We start from the raw sequence: 22,274 nt of genomic DNA on the forward strand, positions 1-22,274 counted from the left end.
CTTCCGCCTCTGTCTCTCTGCCAGCCTCTCTGTCTGACTTGTGATCTCTGTCTGTGAAATAAATAAATAAAATCTTTAAAAAAAAAAAAAAACAAACATGGGGATGTTCAAACACAAACACTTAAGTTCTCAGCTGAAAGGCTAAGGAGACATTGAGAATTGTGCTTTTAATAAGCTCTCCTACTTGATTCTCATACACGTAGTTTTTAAATACATTTTGAAAAAATTACATTGACACTTACTGCCTATGTGGCTTTTGCTAAGTTACTCTGTTTCCTCCTTTATAAAATGGGCTTAACATTACTCTTTTATTCATAGGTAATAGCAAGGATCATTTAATATAGCATATAAAGCACTGAGCAGAGTATCAAGCATGTAATAAACACTCAATAAATATGCATTATTTTATATGTTTGAGTACTAATACTCAAAGACACTTGAATCTTTATCTTATTTATCTTATTTTAGACTATCAGTAAAAACAGATTTTGGGGGACTGAGGAAAAAACAGATTTTGGGGGACTGAGGAAAAATAACACAGGTACCTCAGATTCTGCTTCTAGTTCAAATGTCTGGAGATCTTGTGTTTTCGGGGATAGTGTCATTAGTTTACTGTTTTTTACTTGATGATTTAGAGAAATGGAATAGGAATTAATAACTCAGAAACTCATCCAAAAACGACCAAACATGTCTCTGGACTTTCATGTTTTATTACCTACAAATGGAAAAACATATATTTATGTATTACTATATGGCACAAGTAAATTTCAAAGAATAATGTCTTAGCTTGTGGCGAAAATCCAATTAAAATATGTTAACCAACCAACTATGCCTACGAAGATTCTTTTTTCTGGTACTCATATCAAAGTCATCTTACACATGAAATCGGAATAGCACAGATTTTAATAGCACAGGCTCTGTGATCAGACCACCTACTTTCAAATACTAACTCTTCCACTTACTACCCAAGTGAACTTCGGTAAATAATTTGACTTCTCTGTTCTTCAATGTACAATTAAGTTACAGTGTATTCAAAATAGTACTTACTTCACAGAGCTGATTTGAGAATCAAAGTAATTCATGTAAAAGCCTTTTGAAACAGCACTTGGAATGTAATGAATAATAAATAACAGGTGGTATGATCTAAAACATCAAAAGCAATAAAAGTAACATTAGTCCTTTATTGGGAGAGCCCAATGTTTCCCCCAAAGAAAATTATCAGAGAATATACTAAAGTAGAGAAAACTAGATCTTTCTGAGCTTGCTATTTAGCGCTGATAAAATTTGAGAGCCCCTGGAAATTATTGACAACTCATTAAACTTCTGTTCCTGTGCTCCCGACATTAGTCTTCATGCATATTTGATATGTTCCTTCCTCCTTTTGTCCTCAAGGTAGAAATCATTATATAAAGAAGGCCACAGAAAGTTACATCACATTGTTTTTCAGGTCAACATCTCAGGCCATTTGAAGTATTTGGAGACTTCGCTGGATATTCTCCATTTACATCTTGAGAGACTCTCAGCCCCGCTCTGTGCCTTGTGAGGCAGAACTGAAGTGAAAAGCACTATCTGGAGCAACTTTCCTCTGGTTTCCAGTTAATTTACCTTCTATTGAGAAGTACTTGCAATAATCAAAGGGTGAAAGGAGAGAGTGGTCAGGGTACTTACTACTCATTCCCTTGGCTCTCTCCTTACCATGCCATGTTTGGCAAAGACTGCATGTTCTGTATCTGAGGTCATGGCCCCTATCAGATACCCTCCCCTTAACTCCTCGGGCCTGGGGTAATAACATCCTCATGAATAATGCATAATTCACCTCCTCTTTCTGTTCCCATTAGTCTTTCTCTAAACTTTACAAACAGTGTCTTGATTCAATGCTCTGAGATTACTCCTCGAGTGTGTCATTTGTTTTCCTTTGTTATAGACATCAATGATTGATCTAGCAAGATACTGAAACAAAAGAGAACATTGCAATTTTGCAGATTGTTGATATTTGCAAACTATAAATTACCAAGACATGACCTTCGGCCATCAGGACAAATGGCCAATACGTGAATGATAATTAAAATATCAAGTTTCTTAATGCTGTAGTTATAGGATGAGGCAGAAGTGGCCATCTAGCCACTAAATAATTCATGCTTCTCATTTAGAGTACAGTTGTCATCAAAAGTTTGCTAGCCAGGGAAAAATTACATTTATCAGGCCCAGCCTTTTACATCCAAACACGGGCATTATGTTCGTGGATATAGAACCCAGAGCAATAGTCTATTCTACCAGAGGCCATTTCAAGTTCAGTTTCTTTTCTCATTTCCTTCTTTAACAAGTTGTACTTTGGCCTAAACTTCATAAACTTCTACTTTCTAGATGAAGATGCACCTATTGTATCCCTTAAACCCAAACATAGTTTCCCACTGATGTGAGAAGTAGTCAATTTCAGTTCTTTCACGAGCCTGCTTCTACCACAAGAGGAGTTGTTTGTCTTGGCTTCTCGTGTGGCCTGCCTTTCCTATCCCAGCATTTCAGACATGCAGGAGGAAGACACATATGCCTCTCTTCAGTGGGATCCCCCAACACCAAGCCCTTACCAGAAACATCTGTCTTCCACCAAATATTCAGGTAACCATCTGATTATTTAGTCCAAGACTTTGAAGTTTCTGCTTTGTTTCCTGTTCTGTGATGAGCCCAAGGTGATTTTTCTAAGATAACCCACATGTGCTTCTGATAATGTGCATTATATAATAGCATTAAAAAGTGAGGTGATGTGGAAGAGTACGTAAAGGTGCAAAAGGAAAGGAACAATGGATTTGACAAATAACATAGTACCTTTTCCCCTCTTTCCTGCTGGAAAGACAAAGAATTCCGGGATTTGGAAGATAAAGGGAAGAAATCCTATATATTTTTATTTTTTTATTATTTTAGGTCCTGCATAAAATGCCTTGAAAATTATCTGACAAAAACTAGGAAATAAAGAGAAAGCACAGGTTGAAAAACTGACAAAACTTAGCACGTGGAGCTGTGTGCTATGGTGATCAGTTTTGCTGTTCTTCTTTAAGCTTTCTATTAGCTTCTTGTTATTATGATAACAAATTATCACAGACCAAGGGGATTAATACAATATAAATTTATTATCTTACAGTTTTAAAGATCAGAAGTCCAAAAAATAGGTTTCACTGGGCAAGGTATTGTCAGGGCTGCCTTCCTTCAAGAGGATCTAGCCAGGGGAGAATCCATTTGTTCGTGTTTTTCAGGTTCTAGAGCTGCATTTCTTCCTTCACTTGGCTCATGGTCCCTTTCTCCATCTTCAAAGCCAGCAACACTTGAAGAACCTTCAAGTCTCTTTCTGCTTCCTTCATCAGATAGCACCCTGACCACTGACCTCTCACTCATAAAGGCTCAGATAAAATAGGATAATGTCGCCATTCCAAGATTCTTAACTTAATTACAGTTTAAAGTCTCTTTTGTCATATGAGGTAATATTTACAGGTTCCAGGGAGTAGGACGTGGGCATCTGGGACAGGAGCATGGTTCAGCCTACCACATAATCCAAAGATCACTTTTGTTTTTTCTCTCATTAGTGTTAACAATATAACAAGTCACACATTCTTTATCTTTCTTTCCTAAAGAGATGCAAAATTACCTGGTGTGGGGGGGGGGTATTCCTCATTCAAAATTGTATGTTTAAAAGAAATAGCTCTGAATCAATCGTGTTCAGGGGGTACAGAGAAGAGATGAGGAGATGCACCACAGTGTTCCTGTTTTCAAAAACGAAAGCCTGCATTCTGGTTTGCTATAGTCTCTAAAAGATCGTTGGAACATGTAACTAGTTGGTAAGGTTAAGACCTCATGAAAGGATGAGAGGAGTAAATTACTTAACCTATTGGATTTGACGTCTTTCAACATCCAGGCTGTTCTGGGGTCCTTGGGTAGTTCAGTCAGTTAAGCATCTCCTTCACTTCAGGTCATGATCAAGCCCTATAGTCAGTAGGGCGCTCTGCTCAGCAGAGAGTCTTCTTCCCCCTTCTGTGTCTTTCCCTCCCCCTGCTTGTGCACTTGCACTCTCTCAAATAAATAAATAAAATCTTAAAAAAAAAAAAAGATATTCCAAGTTATAACTTGCATTTGAAAAAGTTGGAATTCTTTTCTCCAGTTACTATAGTTCCCATGGCGTCAAGGATTCTCTAGTAAGAATGCTCATTCTTTCACTGAGCCTAGTTTCACACTGGCCCATCTCTTTCATCTTCTTTAACTCAGTGTCATTGCCCCTATGCCTTGTTCAGGAGCATGGTGTCTGGTGGTGGTGATTTCATGTATTCTCTGCGTGGGCTCAGTAACCACCTCTGTTTTCTTGGGGATCAAGTGTAAGTACAAAAGCATATCTTCAAAATAATCTATATACATGTATTTCATATACTTTATACACAATTATACATTACAAAGAAGAAGTCACTAAAAAAAGGGTCAGGAGAAGGGGATAGATGGTGACAATGTCAGTGCTTACTTTTTGTTGTTGTTGTTGTTTTTTTTTTTGAAGTTGCCATTCCATGGATGTAGTACAGATTAAACAATTTTTTAACTCCCAAAACAAAAATTGGGTGAAGAAAATATTTTGATAAGGATAAAGGAAAGCTAGCCAGAAAGTAAAGTATTTAAAATTTTTAGTAATTTCTGGAAATTGTCTACCAGTAAAAGTTTTGGCTTTCTTTTGTTTTGTGTTAATAGTTATAAATACTTCTAAAACACTTAAATATTATTACATAAATGTAAAATATTTTTACCATTGGCTTTTGTTCAAGTATAGTGACTATACTATTGCTACCAAGCCAGTCTTTTGCCAGAGTCATCTCACATATTCTCAAAAACATTCTTAGGGCTTTTATTATGTAAAGCTAGTTACAGAAACAAGAGTTGTGTTAAACAAGAAGCAGCTGGTTCACTTCAAATTTCCTAACTAACTGCTTATCCTTGCTAGTTATAGATTATAGTACAGACAGTAGATTTTAAGTTATAAATATCATGTTTAATTTGTAATAATTGTATCATCTTAATCATCATTCCATTTCAACGAAAAATGTTAAATGTTTTCTCCGCAAAAATTTTCAATGTAAGGGAAAGGTAAATACTAATATTTAAATTATATATATAACACCACCTATGATGTATATAATCTAATATACATAGTAAAAAAAGGATATGTTTCTGACAAAGAGTAAAGAATGAAATCTATATCCTATTTAAAATACCATGATATCAAAGTAATGAATGGGTTAATTTACAAAATTAGTCTTTTTTTTTAAGATTTTATTTATTTATTTGACAGACAGAGATCACAAGTAGGCAGAGAGGCAGGCAGAGAGAGAGGAGGAAGCAGGCTCCCTGCTGAGCAGAGAGCCCCATGTGGGGCTTGATCCCAGGACCCAGAGATCATGACCTGAGCTGAAGGCAGAGGCTTTAACCCACTGAGCCACCCAGGTGCCCCACATAATTAGTCTTATATACTATTAAAAGTGCATCCATAGATATCTGATAATAAAATAACTGATAAAAATCAATGATGCTACATTGATATAAAAGAATACACTGCAGTAATTTAAAGAAGTCTTCTAGAACTATTGTTACTAACATGGAGATATAGTTATGCAATATTTTACCATGAAATAAGCAGATTAAAAAGTCAATTATGGAGGGGCACCTGGGTGGCTCAGTGGGTTGAGCCACTGCCTTCGGCTCAGGTCATGATCTCAAGTTCCTGGGATCGAGTCCCACATCGGGCTCTCTGCTCGGCAGGGAGGCTGCTTCCTCCTCTCTCTCTCTGCCTGCCTCTCTGTCTGCTTGTGATCTCTCTCTGTCAAATGAATAAATAAAATCTTTAAAAAAAAGTCAATTATGGAAAAATATAGTTTTATAAAAATTGTATGTAAAATAGATTTTTTACATACAAATACGGAAAAAAGTTTCAATAGATATAAACTAAAGTTAACAAATGTTATTTGAATGGTAGTTTTAAATGTAAGAAGTAATTTCTTGCTTTCTTTCTACTATTTTGTTTTTTTTTCTACCATATGACCTATACTAATTACCTTCTATTTAAAAAAAATCTATAGTGAAAAATAATTTCTATAAAATCAGATTTTTCCAATTGTTTTTACTAGTCTTTTTTGTTTTCCTTCTTTTTTTTTTAAGATTTATTTATTTATTTGACAGAGAGATCAAAGGAGGCAGAGAGGCTGGCAGAGGGAGAGGGGGAAGCAGGCCCCTTGCTGAGCAGAGAGCCTGATGTGTGGCTGGACCCAAGACCCTGAGATCATGACCTGAGCCAAAGGCAGAGGCTTTAACCCACTGAGCCACCCAGGCGCCCCTCTTTTTCATTTTCTTAATCCAACAATTAGATGTATCATATAACATCATATAATAAGTGCTTTTATTTGGGGGCTTTAAAAACATTTGTCTTACAATCCCCTAAGTAAATATATTGTTTAATCTATATTCCTCACTTTTTACAAATTTATTACAAGCCCAACACCAGTAAAGGTACATTGCTTCCTATATAAGGGGAAACTAAAGAGAGTATCATTTCCCTTTCTCCAGTTTTATTACAGTTTTATGTAGTACAACCTTGTCAGATAGTAATAAACAAAACAACAACAACCTCAAGAATATAGTTGATCTAGAAAAAGTTCATCAAAATTCAAAGTTTTAGAATAATACTTCAAATTTCTAAAAGGAAATCTCCATACATGCCAGATTATAAATAGAGTAAAATAAATAATATCGAACTCTTACTCCCCACTCTGGTTACATCCAGCCTTTTGCTAAGAAGGAACATAACCCAAGCCACTAGCAGCTGAGATTACTTGAACCATCCACAAGTGCATAAGACATAACCATCTATTGTCCATAGCTCCTGAGCAAAATATAGAAAAGAGGGAGAGAGTCCTAAAGCATATTGAAAAGATTAGTATAAGTGTAATAGTAGACCTCAAAGTAGAAGATAGAATTAGAAAAAAGTAGTATTATTTTAAGGCTTACTGGATGAGTTGGGTTATGGACATTGGGGAGGGTATGCGCTATGGTAAGTGCTATGAAGTATGTAGGCCTGATGATTCACAGACCTGTACATCTGGGGCAAATAATACATTATATGTTAATAAAAATAACTAAATTAAAAAGGAAAAGAAAGCAAGATATTTATATTAAAAAAAGATTGACTGGATGAATATTTTCCAAAATTGATTGAAAACATTAAGTTATAGGTTCAAAGAAAATCAATATCCATATTAAGAAAAATATTTAATAGAATAGGAATAAATACTGTATAAAATGATTTTTAAGAAGAACTGACTTGGGGGTTAGTTCTGGATGACTCAGTGGGTTAAAGCCTCTGCCTTCTGCTCAAATCATGATCCCAGGGTCCTGGGATCGAGCCCCGCATTGAGCCCCACATTGGGCTCCCTGCCCGGCGGGGAGCCTGCTTCCCTTCCTCTCTCTCTGCCTGCCTGTCTGCCTACTTGTGATCTCTGTCTGTCAAATAAATAAATAAAATCTTTAAAAATAAATAAATAAAGAGAACTGACTTGGGGCATTTGGATGATTCAGTTGGTTAAATATCTGCCCTCCACTCAGGTAATGACGCTGGGGTCCTGGGATGGAGCCCTGCATCGGGCTCCCTGTTCAGTGGGGAGCCTGCTTCTCCCTCTCTCCTTACCTGTACTCTCTCTCTGTCAAATAAATTAATTTTTAAAAAATATTTTTAAAAAACTGACTTAAAAACCTTGTTAGACTTATAAGGAAAGAACTCTAAAAACTATAAAAATAATATGAAAATGGGAGGCCTGGCCTTACCAAATATTGAAATAAATTATAAGTCTAAAATAATGAAGACTATGTGGTACTGACCTAGGAATAGATAAGCAGGTGGATTGAATATCATGAAAACAATAGAAATATATCAAACTAGTTTATTGGAAATTAGAGTAAGCTAAAGATGGCAATTAAAAGAGAATGAGAAAGAGGTTCTTCAGTATATGATTTGAGACCACAATGTCGCCATCTGGGGGAAAAACTTGGAAGTCATACCTCATAAATTCCAACAAAATAAATTCCAGCTACATCAAAATATGAAAGTGAAATATACTTGTAAAAAGTATAATCTCGAGAGGCAGGGGGGGGGGACAAGATGGCGGGGTACTAGGAAGAGGCGTCTTTTCAGCTGGTACCCCAAAGTGAGCTGATTACCTACCAAAGAACTCTGATCACCCATGAAATCAGCCTGAGATCAGAATTATACACGTCTGGATCTCTACAGGGGCAGAAGACGCCAGTGAGCAGGTAAAGCGGAATGGGAACAGCGGACTGATATCGGAAGATAAACAAAAGGGGGAGGGAGCCACCAGAGGCGACCGGTGCAAAAGTAATACCCCGATACGAGCGAGAGTGCCCTGCGTCTGGGGACCAGCATTAACTCGGAGACTGGTTGAAAGCACTCCAAAAGAGCAAAGGATCGCGGGGGCAAACTGTGGGAATCGGGGCGGCTAGGGACAGGGGCTTGAGTCCCCGGTCCCAGACGGCCTCCCCGGCGCGGAGGCAGAGAGAGTGCGGCGGAGAAACCGGCTCCTGGTCCCTAAGCCGCCAGCGTGCCCCAGAGCGCGGGGTTCCGGCTCCTGTGAGGGGATGGGAGCCGGTCTGCAGAACGCGCGCTAGCCCTACCACAAAGCTTGAGATGCGCGTGCACGTCGCTCCAGCTCTCCTGGGTTTCTAAGGCCCTGGGGCGCTTCTTGACCCAGGCCATTGTTTCAAAGTCTAAGCCTCGCGCCCGCGAAACTCTTCCCCGGACAGAGGCGCGCAAAAGCCCAGCCTGCGGCTTATGGACCAGCGCCCCGTTCTCAGTGCCCCAGATGCGCGCCCGACCCACAGCCGCCTCTGAAAAGAGGTGCGCGCAAGCCGGGCACTCCCAGCCCCGGCCAGCGGCAAAATCTCAGTGTGCGATCGCTGCTTGGAACCTCTCTGGCGGTCAGGAGCTCCCAGACAGCCGCCACTGCCTTGGCTTTGGGGACGAGCAAAAGATCCTGCGCCCCCAGGGTCTTTAACTTGGAACCTGCACTGCCAGCATCCAAGGGGGAATTTATTCAGCTTCTGCACCCAGACTGAGGCTTCTGAGACGGAGATCAGGAAGTGTTCCAGGGTGCACCTTGACTGCACCAGAGTTGATACATCCAGCTACATCTGTTCAGTCTTCTCCCACCAAAATGACTAGGAGGAGGAATGCCCAACAGAAGAAAAATACAGAGGATGGACCTTCCACAACAGAGCTAACGACTATCAACATAGACAATATGTCGGAAAGAGAATTCAGGCTAACAATTATCCAGGCAATAGCTAGGTTGGAGAAAGCCATGGATGACCAAACAGAATTGATTAGAGCCGAACTGAAAGCGACCAGACAGGATGTTCACAATGTTAGGGCGGAGCTTAAAGCTACCAGGGAGGAGGTCCACAATGCTCTCAATGAGTTCCAATCCAATCTAAACTCTCTCAAAGCTAGGGTAACTGAGACAGAAGATAGAATTAGTGATCTGGAAGACAAACAGATAGAGAGAAAGGATCAGGAGGAAGCCTGGAACAAACAGCTTAGATCCCACGAAAGCAGAATTAGGGAAATAAGTGATGCCATGAAGCGTTCCAACGTCAGAATTATTGGAATTCCTGAAGGGGAGGAGAAAGAAAGAAGTCTAGAAGATGTCGTGGAACAAGTCCTTCATGAAAACTTTCCGAATCTCGCGAATGAAACCAGCGTTCATGTACTAGAGGCTGAACGGTCTCCACCCAAGATTATACACTCCAAAAAAACATCACGACACCTGATAGTCAAATTGAGAAATTATAATTGTAGGTATAATCTCTTGAAAGCTGCCAGGGCAAAGAGGCTCCTTACTTACAGAGGGAAGCCCATCAGAATAACGGCAGACCTGTCCACAGAGACCTGGCAAGCCAGAAGAGGCTGGCAAGATATATTCAGGGCACTAAATGAGAAGAACATGCAGCCAAGAATACTTTATCCAGCAAGACTGACATTCAAAATGGATGGAGAGATAAAGAGTTTCCAAGACCGGCAAGACTTAAAAGACTATGCAACCACCAAGCCGATACTGCAGGAAATATTAAGGGGGGTTCTATAAAAGAGGAAAAATCCCAAGAATAGCATTGAACAGAAATATAGAGACAGTCTACAGAAAGAAAGACTTCAAAGGTAACTCGATGTCAATAAAAACGTATCTATCAATAATCACTCTCAATGTGAATGGCCTCAATGCACCCATAAAACGGCACAGGGTTGCAGATTGGATAAAACGACAGGACCCATCCATATGCTGTCTACAAGAGACCCATTTTGAACCTAAAGATACACGCAGACTGAAAGTGAAGGGGTGGAGAAGCATCTTTCATGCCAATGGGACTCAAAAGAAGGCTGGGGTAGCGATTCTCATATCAGATAAATTAGACTTCAAACTAAAGACTGTAGTCAGAGATACAGAAGGACACTACATAATCCTTAAAGGGACTATCCACCAAGATGATCTAACAATTGTAAATATCTATGCTCCCAATATGGGAGCAGCCAATTACTTAAGAAAACTGTTAATCAAGATAAAGAGTCATATTGATATGAATACACTAATCGTAGGTGATCTTAACACGCCTCTTTCAGAATTAGACAGATCATCGAAGCAGAAAATCAATAAAGAAACAAGAGCATTGAACGACACATTGGACCAGATGGACCTCATAGATATATACAGAACATTTCACCCTAAAACAGCAGAATACTCATTCTTCTCAAGTGCACACGGAACCTTCTCCAGAATAGACCACATACTGGGTCACAAATCAGGACTCAGCCGATACCAAAAGACTGAGATTATTCCCTGCATATTCTCAGATCACAATGCTTTGAAACTGGAGCTCAATCACAAGGAAAAGTTCCGAAGGAACTCAAACACCTGGAAGCTAAAGACCACCTTGCTTAAGAATGCTTGGATCAACCAGGAGATCAAAGAAGAACTGAAACAATTCATGGAAACCAATGAGAATGAAGACACTTCGGTCCAAAACCTATGGGATACAGCAAAGGCAGTCCTAAGGGGAAAATATATAGCCATCCAAGCCTTGCTCAAAAAAATTGAAAAATCCAGAACACACCAGCTGTCTCTACACCTTAAAGAACTGGAGGATCAACAACAAATCAAACCAACTCCACACATAAGAAGGGAAATCATCAAGATTAGAGCTGAGATCAATGAGGGAGAAACCAGAGATACAGTAGAACGTATCAATGAAACTAGAAGCTGGTTTTTTGAAAGAATCAATAAGATCGATAAGCCACTGGCTACACTAATCCAAAAGAAAAGAGAGAAATCCCAAATTCATAAAATTATGAATGAAAGGGGAGAGATCACAACTAACACCAAGGAAGTAGAAACAATCATCAGAAGTTACTACGAACAGTTATATGCCAATAAGCTTAGCAACCTTGATGAAATGGATGCATTCCTGGAAAAATATAAACTACCAAAATTGAACCAGGAAGAAATCGACAACCTGAATAGACCGATATCTAATAACGAGATTGAAGCAGTGATCAAAAATCTCCCAAAAAACAAGAGCCCAGGACCTGACGGATTCCCTGGGGAATTCTACCAAACCTTCCAAGAAGAAATAACACCTATTCTCCTGAAGCTGTTTCAAAAAATTGAAGCAGAAGGAAAACTTCCAGACTCTTTCTATGAAGCCAGCATTACTCTGATCCCCAAACCAGGCAAGGACCATACCAAAAAGGAGAATTTCAGACCAATATCACTGATGAATATGGATGCTAAGATTCTCAACAAGATCCTAGCCAACAGGATCCAACAACACATTAAAAAGATTATCCACCATGATCAGGTGGGATTCATCCCTGGGCTACAAGGATGGTTCAACATTCGTAAATCAATCAATGTGATACAACAAATTAATAGGAGAAGAGAGAAGAACCACATGGTCCTCTCAATTGATGCAGAAAAAGCATTTGACAAAATCCAACATCCGTTCCTGATTAAAACGCTTCAAAGTATAGGGATAGAGGGAACATTCCTGAACCTCATCAAATCTATCTATGAAAGACCCACAGCAAATATCATCCTCAATGGGAAAAAGCTTGCAGCCTTCCCGTTGAGATCAGGAACAAGACAAGGATGCCCACTTTCACCACTCTTGTTCAACATAGTATTAGAAGTCCTAGCAACAGCAATCAGACAACAGAGAGAAATAAAAGGTATCCAAATTGGTAATGAAGAAGTCAAACTCTCTCTCTTCGCAGATGACATGATTCTTTATATGGAAAACCCAAAAGACTCCACCCCCAAACTACTAGAACTCATACAGCAATTCAGCAGCGTGGCAGGATACAAAGTCAATGTGCAGAAATCAGTGGCTTTCTTATACACTAACAAGGAAAATACAGAAAGGGAAATTAGAGAATCGATTCCATTTACTATAGCACCAAGAACCATAAGATACCTGGGAATAAACCTAACTAAAGAGGTAAAGGATCTATACTTGAGGAACTATAGAACACTCATGAAAGAAATTGAAGAAGACACAAAAAGATGGAAGACCATTCCATGCTCTTGGATCGGAAGAATAAACATCGTTAAAATGTCTATACTGCCTAGAGCAATCTATACTTTTAATGCCATTCCGATCAAAATTCCACCGGCATTCTTCAAAGAGCTGGAGCAAATAATCCAAAAATTTGTATGGAATCAGAAGAGACCCCGAATCGCTAAGGAAACGTTGAAAAACAAAAATAAAGCTGGCGGCATCACCTTACCTGATTTCAAGCTTTATTACAAAGCTGTGATCACCAAGACAGCATGGTACTGGCATAAAAACAGACACATAGACCAGTGGAACAGAGTAGAGAGCCCTGATATGGACCCTCAACTCTATGGTCAATTAATCTTCGACAAAACAGGAAAAAATATACAGTGGAAAAAAGACAGTCTCTTCAATAAATGGTGCTGGGAAAACTGGACAGCTATATGTAGAAGAATGAAACTCGACCATTCTCTTACACCGTACACAAAGATCAACTCAAAATGGATAAAAGACCTCAACGTGAGACAGGAATCTATCAGAATCTTAGAGGAGAACATAGGCAGTAATCTCTTCGATATCAGCCACAGCAACTTCTTTCAAGATACGTCTCCAAAGGCAAAGGAAACAAAAGCGAAAATAGACTTCTGGGACTTCATCAAAATCAAAAGCTTCTGCACAGCAAAGGAAACAGTCAAAAAAACAAAGAGGCAACCCACGGAATGGGAGAAGATATTTGCAAATGACAGTACAGACAAAAGGTTGATATCCAGGATCTATAATGAACTCCTCAAACTCAACCCACACGAAACAGACAAACACATCAAAAAATGGGCAGAAGATATGAACAGACACTTCTCCAATCAAGACATACAAATGGCTATCAGACACATGAAAAAATGCTCATCATCATTAGCCCTCAGGGAGATTCAAATTAAAACCACATTGAGATATCACCTTACACCAGTTAGAATGGCCAAAATTAACAAAACAGGAAACAACATGTGTTGGAGAGGATGTGGAGAAAGGGGAACCCTCTTACACTGTTGGTGGGAATGCAAGTTGGTGCAGCCTCTTTGGAGAACAGTGTGGAGATTCCTCAAGAAATTAAAAATAGAGCTTCCCTACGACCCTGCAATTGCACTCCTGGGTATTTACCCCAAAGATACAGATGTTGTGAAAAGAAGGGCCATCTGTACCCCAATGTTTATAGCAGCAATGGCCACAGTCGCCAAACTATGGAAAGAACCAAGATGCCCTTCAACGGATGAATGGATAAGGAAGATGTGGTCCATATACACTATGGAGTATTATGCCTCCATCAGAAAGGACGAATATCCAACTTTTGTAGCAACATGGACGGGACTGGAAGAGATTATGCTGAGTGAAATCAGTCAAGCAGAGAGAGTCAATTATCATATGGTTTCACTCATTTGTGGAGCATAACCAATAGCATGGAGGACAAGGGGCGTTAGAGAGTAGTAGGGAATTTGGGTAAATTGGAAGGGGAGGTGAACCATGAGAGACTATGGACTCTGAAAAACAGTCTGAGGGGTTTGAAGTGGCGGGGGGGTGGGAGGTTGGGGTACCAGGTGGTGGGTATTATAGAGGGCACAGCTTGCATGGAGCACTGGGTGTGGTGAAAAAATAATGAATACTGTTTTTCTGAAAATAAATAAATTGGGAAAAAAAAAGATATCAGGCAGTATTATAGAGGGCACAGCTTGCATGGAGCACTGGGTTGTGGTGAAAAAATAATGAATACTGTTTTTCTGAAAATAAATAAATTGGAAAAAAAAGAAAAAAAAAAAAAAAAGTATAATCTCAGGTGTAAGATTTTTGCTCAAAATGACCCAAAAATCATCTGATGTATGTGGGGTAAACTACCACAAAGTCAAAAGACACACTGGGAAACTCATGGCTTATATCATGCATTAGCTATTCTGACCCATTAAATGTAAGTGCACTAACACATCAGTTAAACTAAAGATTGGTTGCTAACGAAGATTCCCAGAACCTGAAATGACAATGCTTACAAAGTTATAGTTTATTACAAGAAAAATATGCAGTTTAAGAACCACATTAAAGTAAGGGTATAGTCTGGAGAGTCCAGGTACAGAGAAGTACTTTGTCCTCCCTCTGTAACTATTTTCTCAGGACACAATTTCTCTCGAGTCAGGAACCACTGATGGGTATGTGCACTAAACACTCTGGTAGCAGAGAGCCCAACATGGAGTCTTGCTTGGTAGTTTTTATATTATGCTGACCACATCAGCGTAATTCTTTCTTTCTTCTTCTTCTTCTTCTTTTTTTTTTTTTAAGGTTTTATTTACGTGTTTATTTATCAGAGAGAGAGAGAGAGAGAGAAAGAAAATAAGCAGAGGGGAATGGCAGGCAGGCAGAGGGAGAGTCAGACCCCCTGCTGAGCAAGGAGCCCAATGTGGGACTTGATTCCAGGATGCTGGGATTGTGACCTGAGCCCAAGGCAGATGCGGAACCTACTGACCCACCCAGGTGTCCCCACACAAGCATATTTCTTTCAGGTATCCAGCTTCGATAGCAGAGCCTGCTCAGGACCTCATTGTAACCAGGGGCAAAGCATCAGTCACGCGGCATCAGCAAACAATGCTGACAAGCTAGTATCATCTGACCAAAAGTCCTCAGACTGATGATTATAAAGCTACACTATTCATCAGTATACCTCACACCTTGTCCAGAGGTCAAGTCCAGGCAGGAACTTTAGAAAACTAACAGGCAGGAACTTAGAAACACTATGCAGGCTGATCCCAGTCCTGCTCCAACAAATTCTCACAGCTCAATATCTTTATTGTATAAGACAATAACAAAAAGACTAGAAACTCAATGAAAAAATTATGTAATTACATATAATTATACAGTTCATAGAAAAGGAAATGCAACTAACATTTCTATGTATGAGAAGAAGTTTCAACACCAAGCATAAAAAGGGAAATGCAAATTCAAATAATATTGAAATACCATTTGCAACAACTTACGTGGAGGGTAATTTGGAAATATCTAATACAATTTAAATGTAAATAAACTTTGACCTAGCAACTTTTCTTGAAAATATACTTACATATGTCTTACATATGTAAGTCTTACACATATGAAATTATGTGTGACTAAGGTTCTTTATTATAGTATTTATTTTTGGAACACCAAAGGATTATAAGTAATCTAAAAGTCAGTAGGGGGGCACCTGGGTGGCTCAGTGGGTTAAGCCTCTGCCTTTGGCTCGGGTCATGGTCTCAGGGTCCTGGGATAGAGCCCCACATTGGGCTCTCTGCTCAGCGGGGAGCCTGCTTCCCCCCCACCCCGCCTGCCTCTCTGCCTACTTGTGATCTCTGTCAAATAAATAAAATCTTAAAAAAAAAAAAAGTCAGTAGGGAATGACTAGCATAAGTCAATTGAATCTGCTAAAGTTAGAGTGAAAGATCAAGAAAGCTCTTTATACAGTGAGATGGAATTATGTCCAAAATATATTTTAAGTGGTAAAATATGAAATATGAAAATGTGAAAAACCATATACATAGATCATTACTGTTTCTATAAAGAGGGGGAATTTTATATTCATTCACTTGTAAAATTCAGAATATGTGCGGAAGAATTAAAAAGAAATGGGTAAATTGACTGTGCTTGGGGAGAGGAGTTGGGTGCATCTGGAAGGCAAGGGGTTTTTTGCTCTGTATCCTTTGAAGTTTTTTATTCTTTTTTATAAATTAAAAAAATTAAGATTTTACTTATTTATTTGAGAGAGAGCACAAGTAGGGAAGAGGGACAGAGGGAAAAGGAGAAGGAAGCCCCCTGGCAGGGGCTAGATCCCAGGTCCCCAGGATCAAAACTTGAGCTGAAGGTAGAGGCTTAACTGACGGAGCCACCCAGACACCCCAAAGTTTTGATGCTTGAACATTGTAAATTTTAAACAAAACCTTAATGCAAATTGAAGTCACAAAAATAATAATTTGTAGTTGTCCTTAGTCTGTATAGAAGAATTACTTTGTTCTAATTTGTCAGTATTTTTAATTGAGAATTATTGTCATTTATCGTTTGAAGTGTTCCAGGTGTCCACTATTGCAATGAAGCAGCAAGAAAAACTCATCCATCAGGATAGAGAACTGTCGAACTTCACAGAGTGGAAGAGAAACCATAACCTTCAGATGAAATGTTGCCAAACCTTGAGGCAAAAGTCTTTCAGTTCAGGTAATTGATATAAAATCAGCTTTCACTGTGCAGATACAAACACAGGCACCAATTCCTCAAAAGAAACAGTGACACACATTTTATTGTCTGTAAAATTGCAGACAGAATTTTAAAATTAGGAGGGACGTAATTTTGATCCCACTCCAGTTCAATTTTTTTAAATATATATTTATATATTTCATTATTATGTGAAAAATACTGAGGTCTCAAGAAATGCAGATTTAGAATCATACAAATTTCAAAGGGAAATGTGTAGGATTAGCAGATTGTTTTTTTTTTTTTAAGATTTTATTTATTTAGTTAATAGAGACAGCAAGAGAGGGACTGAGAGAGGAAACACAAGCAGGTGGCTTGATTCTAGGACTCTGGGGATCATGACCAGAACCAAAGGCAGATGCTTAAAGACTGAGCCACAGGCATCCCTGGATTTTTTTTTTTAAAGCAGCATATTATGTTTTATCCAATCACTCAAAATTTTAAGTATATTTTTAATTATGGTTCTAAATTCTTCAATATGCTTAGTTTAAACACTGCTTTAGATTCAAATTTAGATATCTCTTTGAGAAGAAAAATCATTTTTTAAAAATCAGAGTATTTACCGTAACATTATAACAATGCAGGGTTCAACTGTTTTTAAAAATTCTATAAAGTTACTTCAGTTTTTATCTTTTACACCTCTTACTAGAATCTTAAACCTAAAACAGCCTTATTTCTATGTGTGGTATGGTTTGTCATGTATTCTGTGGTTACTTAATTGACATTAATTATCCCTATAGTGGATATCATTTAAATTATCACCAATAAGAGAGCTCAAAACACCACCTCCTGGCTGAAATTTTGTCAAATAAATGTTTACAGAATCACTGGGTGCCTAAGAGTGTTTTTAAATATAACAGGCTTTGGCAAGCATGAATTAGCCCTACCTCTGAGCCATTAACCTTAAGACAATGGTAATAACCATTTGGGGGAACTACAAATCTAATATGTCCTCCAAAATTTCAGCTGCTTTTGTCAACACCAGTCTTGCTGTAACACTAGTCAAGACATTGATTAGCATAGATTACAAACAAAAGATATTGAGAAGCTTTAAATAACTCAACTTTTGGGCCCTGGACACTGATAAAAAACTATTTGTGACCTTAAGTAGAAGGCCTTTCTGTTGAAACTAGAGTTCTGGAAATTTCAGTGTCTGTGCAAGAAACACTTGGTCAAGTTCTTGCTTTTTAGTCCCCCTTTTATAGTCTAGAGCAGAAGTCTTTTGTGAATACCTTCTTTCTCAAGACAGCTTTCATAAAACTGATTAAACAATATGGCTTACTTCTAAGTTACATCCAAGTCCTGAAAGAGTTTATTGGTCACTTATGATTTTCTTCAGTTTTCCTCACCCACATATTTTCAAATCAGTCCTGAAAGTACACTGTTTGTCCTGTCCTTTCTATAGGAAACATTTTCATATTTAACTCTCAGAATTTACACATCAACTTGAAACTTATTATCAGCTTGCCTAGTGGTCCAATATATATTCCAACTAAATTGGGCCAGTAAGAGTAACAGACATGAAACAATAAGCAAATAATGAAGACTATGCATAACATAAGCTTAAAGAGGGGAAAGATTTATAAAAATAGAATAATCAACTCAATTGTATAGAAGAGAAGCCATTTGGGATAAGATATTCTGAAATTAATTTTATCTTAAACTAATTCTTAGAGACCTATTGCAGTTGGAAATATATAAATCTTTCCATGGTAAGAACCAACTTATCTGACCCATTTGGTTACAATGTTCAGCTTCACTGGGGGTGAGACAAAGGTTTCCTTTGAGGAGATGCACTACTAATATTTTTATAATAACTTTAATAAAGTAAAATGTTTCTATTCAAAGCCCATAACTGCAACTCTTGTCCAGACAACTGGATTCAGAATGGAGGAAGTTGTTACCGTGTCTTTGAAAACTGGAAATTTTGGCACACCAGTAAAGAGGACTGTTTGAAGGAGGGTTCTAATCTTCTACAAATAGACAGCAAAGAAGAAATGGTAAGCACCCTCTTATGGTTTCATATCATTCTGAAAATACCATGATACACATTAAAAGAAAGGGTTTGAAGTGGCAGGGGAGTGGGAGGTTGGGGTACCGGTGGTGGGTATTATAGAGGGCACGTATTGCATGGAGCACTGGGTGTGGTGAAAAAATAATGAATACTGTTTTTCTGAAAATAAATAAATTGGGAAAAAAAAGATGACATTTATGGAGAAGAGTTGAGATAAAAAAAAAAAGAAAGGGCTGATTCTAATTAGACATGATTTCTTAATATTCTGTAACAAAACTATATTTAATATATATAATAAGGGTTTAAAAGAGACAAAGTAGGAATTACCGGAGGTTTGTTTTCCTTTAATTGGACAAACAAACATACAGGAAATTATCCAGATTAAGGGAAATATATTAGTTGTATGTCCCTTTTTAATGAAAAAGGAGAGGGGGTAAGGAGAAAACCATTTTGTTGCTTTGTAATCCACTCTAAGATATACATATATTATAATTTTATATATGTTTCAAATTTGTTATTTTCAGCGCTGTAGGAAAGGGTAACAACCATTAAATTTTGTTATTAAAAGAAAAGCAGAAGTATAGAAAGGGAAGTGATGTCATGAAATGGTGAGGTCTATAAGAATAAGCATTTGGTAAACGAAATGTTTAATTGATATTACGTCTACTTTACTAACATCTTAACAAGCAAAAAGAGTTTTCCTGAAATCATTTTACTCCTAAATGTGTGTGAAATAGAATATACAGTTACACATTTCTGGCCCTATTAAAAATGTATGCTTGCTACACTTAATAATTAAACTTCATTTTTCAAAAAATAATGACAGAACAATTTAAGGGCACATTAAGGGGGCACCTGGGAGGCTCAGTGGGTTAAGCCTCTGCCTTTGGCTCAGGTCATGATCTCAGGGTCCTGGGATCAAGCCCGGCATCGGCATCGGGCTCTCTGCTCAGCAGGGAGCCTGCTTCCCTCTCTCTGCCTGCCTGTCTGCCTTCTTGTGATCTCTGTCTGTCAAATAAATAAATAAAAGTCTTTAAGGGTATGTTAAGAATATGCAGTAAACCAAGGCAACTTGGACTTACAATAATTATAGGCTTATACTATGTTTTCTGTGCAAATTTGGTGACAAAAGGCAATAATTTTTTTTCTTTTCTTTTCTTTTTTTTTTTTTAGAGGAGCAATAATGTTTTTTCTGACAAAATATGCCTACAGTTAATTTGCCTCTGGAATATCCTAAACTATTTCTCATATTGAAGTATACTGGGAAAAAATGATCTATGTGGTCTATGATGTCAAGGATGTTTTTACTTTTCCTGATAATGAGTTTCAGTATAACACCTTGTTTTGACCTATATTATCTGCCAAACTCTGAATCTGTTAAGATTATTTTAATACCAGTTGCCTATTTTCTGTATAGTCCTTAACACCACACCTATTAGATGGCAATAAATAAAAGTCTATAAAAGGTATCACTTCTTTTAAAACCCTCTGTCTTGGTCTCCACCTCTCAAGTTCCCATTTCTGTCTGTCTAGGCAAAATGCCACACTTTATATTTCATGATAGTTTGCTGTTGTTTTCCCCTCAGTTCACTGTTAGGTCTGTTTCTTCTAGGACTTTATCACTGACAGCCTGAGTAATGTCAAGAAAGGCTATGATTACTGGGTGGAGCTATCTCATGATGGACTCAGCAGACCGTGGCTTTGGAAAGATGGCTCCCCTCCTTCACCTTCCCTGTAAGTGTCTGAGAGAAATATTACAAGAAAAAGAAGAAACATGAGGGAATTCCAAATTTTATTTTATTTTATACCTCAGATTTTCTCCAAAAGACATAGTCAGCATGATAATTACACAGGCTTTTGATTGCTATCAAACCTGAGGCTTCCAAGTCTTCCTACTCCTTGGCCATGCTGCCATAAAACTCTAGCACATTCACATCAAAACTTGAGAATCTGAATGAACAGTATAATTATCACAGATGCTTCCTGTGTATTATTTAATGGCTAGTGAGTGCTCAGGGAAAGAAATTGTCGTAAGTATTAAGACATTTCCTTATTAAGCTTTTTACTTTTATTTATTTATTTTTCCCAATTAAGAGTCTTAGATAGAGCTAGGGAGATTAGTGAACAGAATTAGGTGCTTTCGTATTTTGAGAATTAGGTCAGTAAAGAGATCCTAAGTTAGAGCCTATTTTTGTGGATCTATTTCCTTTAATATGAGGGGTTTTTTATGTTAACATTTTTATTGAGCAAAAACATCTCTATTACTGAAGAAGGAGGGGACCACAGGAGGGTACCATATTAAAACAAAACGAAACAAAAAGCTACCCACCTCTCATCATTACCCACAAGAACAACACTGTAAGCCCCCTACCTAATGTCAGATTCACTGACTTGCTTCTCCAGATCGCCAGTACAGACTCTCCAATCAACTGACCAGCTCTGTGGATATCTCAAGGACAAGTTCCTTTCTTCCACTAACTGCAGCAATTGGAAATATTTTATCTGTGAGAAGTATGTGTTAAGATCCTCTATCTGAAAGAAATTGTACCAGGAGAAATCTATTATGATAGTTCTGTTGAACAGGACATTGGAAAACCTGCCACAAAATTCCATAAAGCAGATGCAGAAGTGAACCTAGGTGTGGGCTATGATAACACCTTCCTGGGACTCAAAACCTATCTCTATACTTACACTTGGTAATTTTCTTCAGTACTTTCCAGAACTTCAATTGACATTGTTTAAATTGCCAAGAATAAAACCGATTTATAGCTTCATAGGACAAAATCCTGAAAGGTTGAGAACAAACTGAAGAAAAATAATTTCTTTGTTCTTTCTTTCTTTCTTTCTTTCTTTCTTTTTTCCTAATCTAGAATGACTATAAACTCCACACAAAAACCTATAAGCCACTGGGGGGTGGAAATGTATTTCTAGCTGACTGGTTTTTCTTTTTTCTTTTCTTCCTTTTCTTTACTTTCTTTTCTTTTCTTCTTCTTTTCTTTTTTTTTTTTTTTTGGATGTTGTTCTTTTCTTTTTAAATAAATAAATAAATAAATGTGAAAAATGTGGTCTTTTAAAGTCTCTACCTGACAGATTTTCTATACATTTTCTGTTATCCATCTGGTAGGATGGTCGGACAGAGATATGGATTTTCAAATTAGAAGGAAGACAGGCAGCTATCTGCTGCTAGTAAGACAATACCTTTTTAGGACTGTGGAATTCTACTGGACATGTGAACCACCAACTCTTCATGTAAGTGGAAGGAATAGCCAGGCTGCCATTACCAGTGCATCTCCAGTAAAAGACAGCTGTGGGACACCTGGGTGGCTCAGTGGGTTAAAGCCTCTGCCTTCGGCTCAGGTCATGGTCCCAGAGT

General features: G+C 38.0%; 1 protein-coding gene across 1 annotated transcript; it reads left to right on the forward strand.

The window, feature by feature from the left end:
• The first annotated feature begins 2,525 nt into the window (after positions 1–2,525).
• On the forward strand, positions 2,526–21,879 carry CLEC9A (C-type lectin domain containing 9A). The gene is made up of 6 exons (XM_044227888.1): positions 2,526–2,616; positions 4,278–4,358; positions 16,705–16,851; positions 18,736–18,887; positions 20,514–20,635; positions 21,305–21,879. Exons 1-6 carry the CDS (start codon positions 2,526–2,528, stop codon positions 21,435–21,437), a joined length of 726 nt encoding a protein of 241 aa, XP_044083823.1. The 3' UTR covers positions 21,438–21,879.
• Positions 21,880–22,274: the final 395 nt, after the last annotated feature.

Source organism: Neovison vison, chromosome 12 (genome assembly GCF_020171115.1).
Source record: "Neovison vison isolate M4711 chromosome 12, ASM_NN_V1, whole genome shotgun sequence".
NCBI classification, from domain to species: Eukaryota; Metazoa; Chordata; class Mammalia; order Carnivora; family Mustelidae; genus Neogale; species Neogale vison.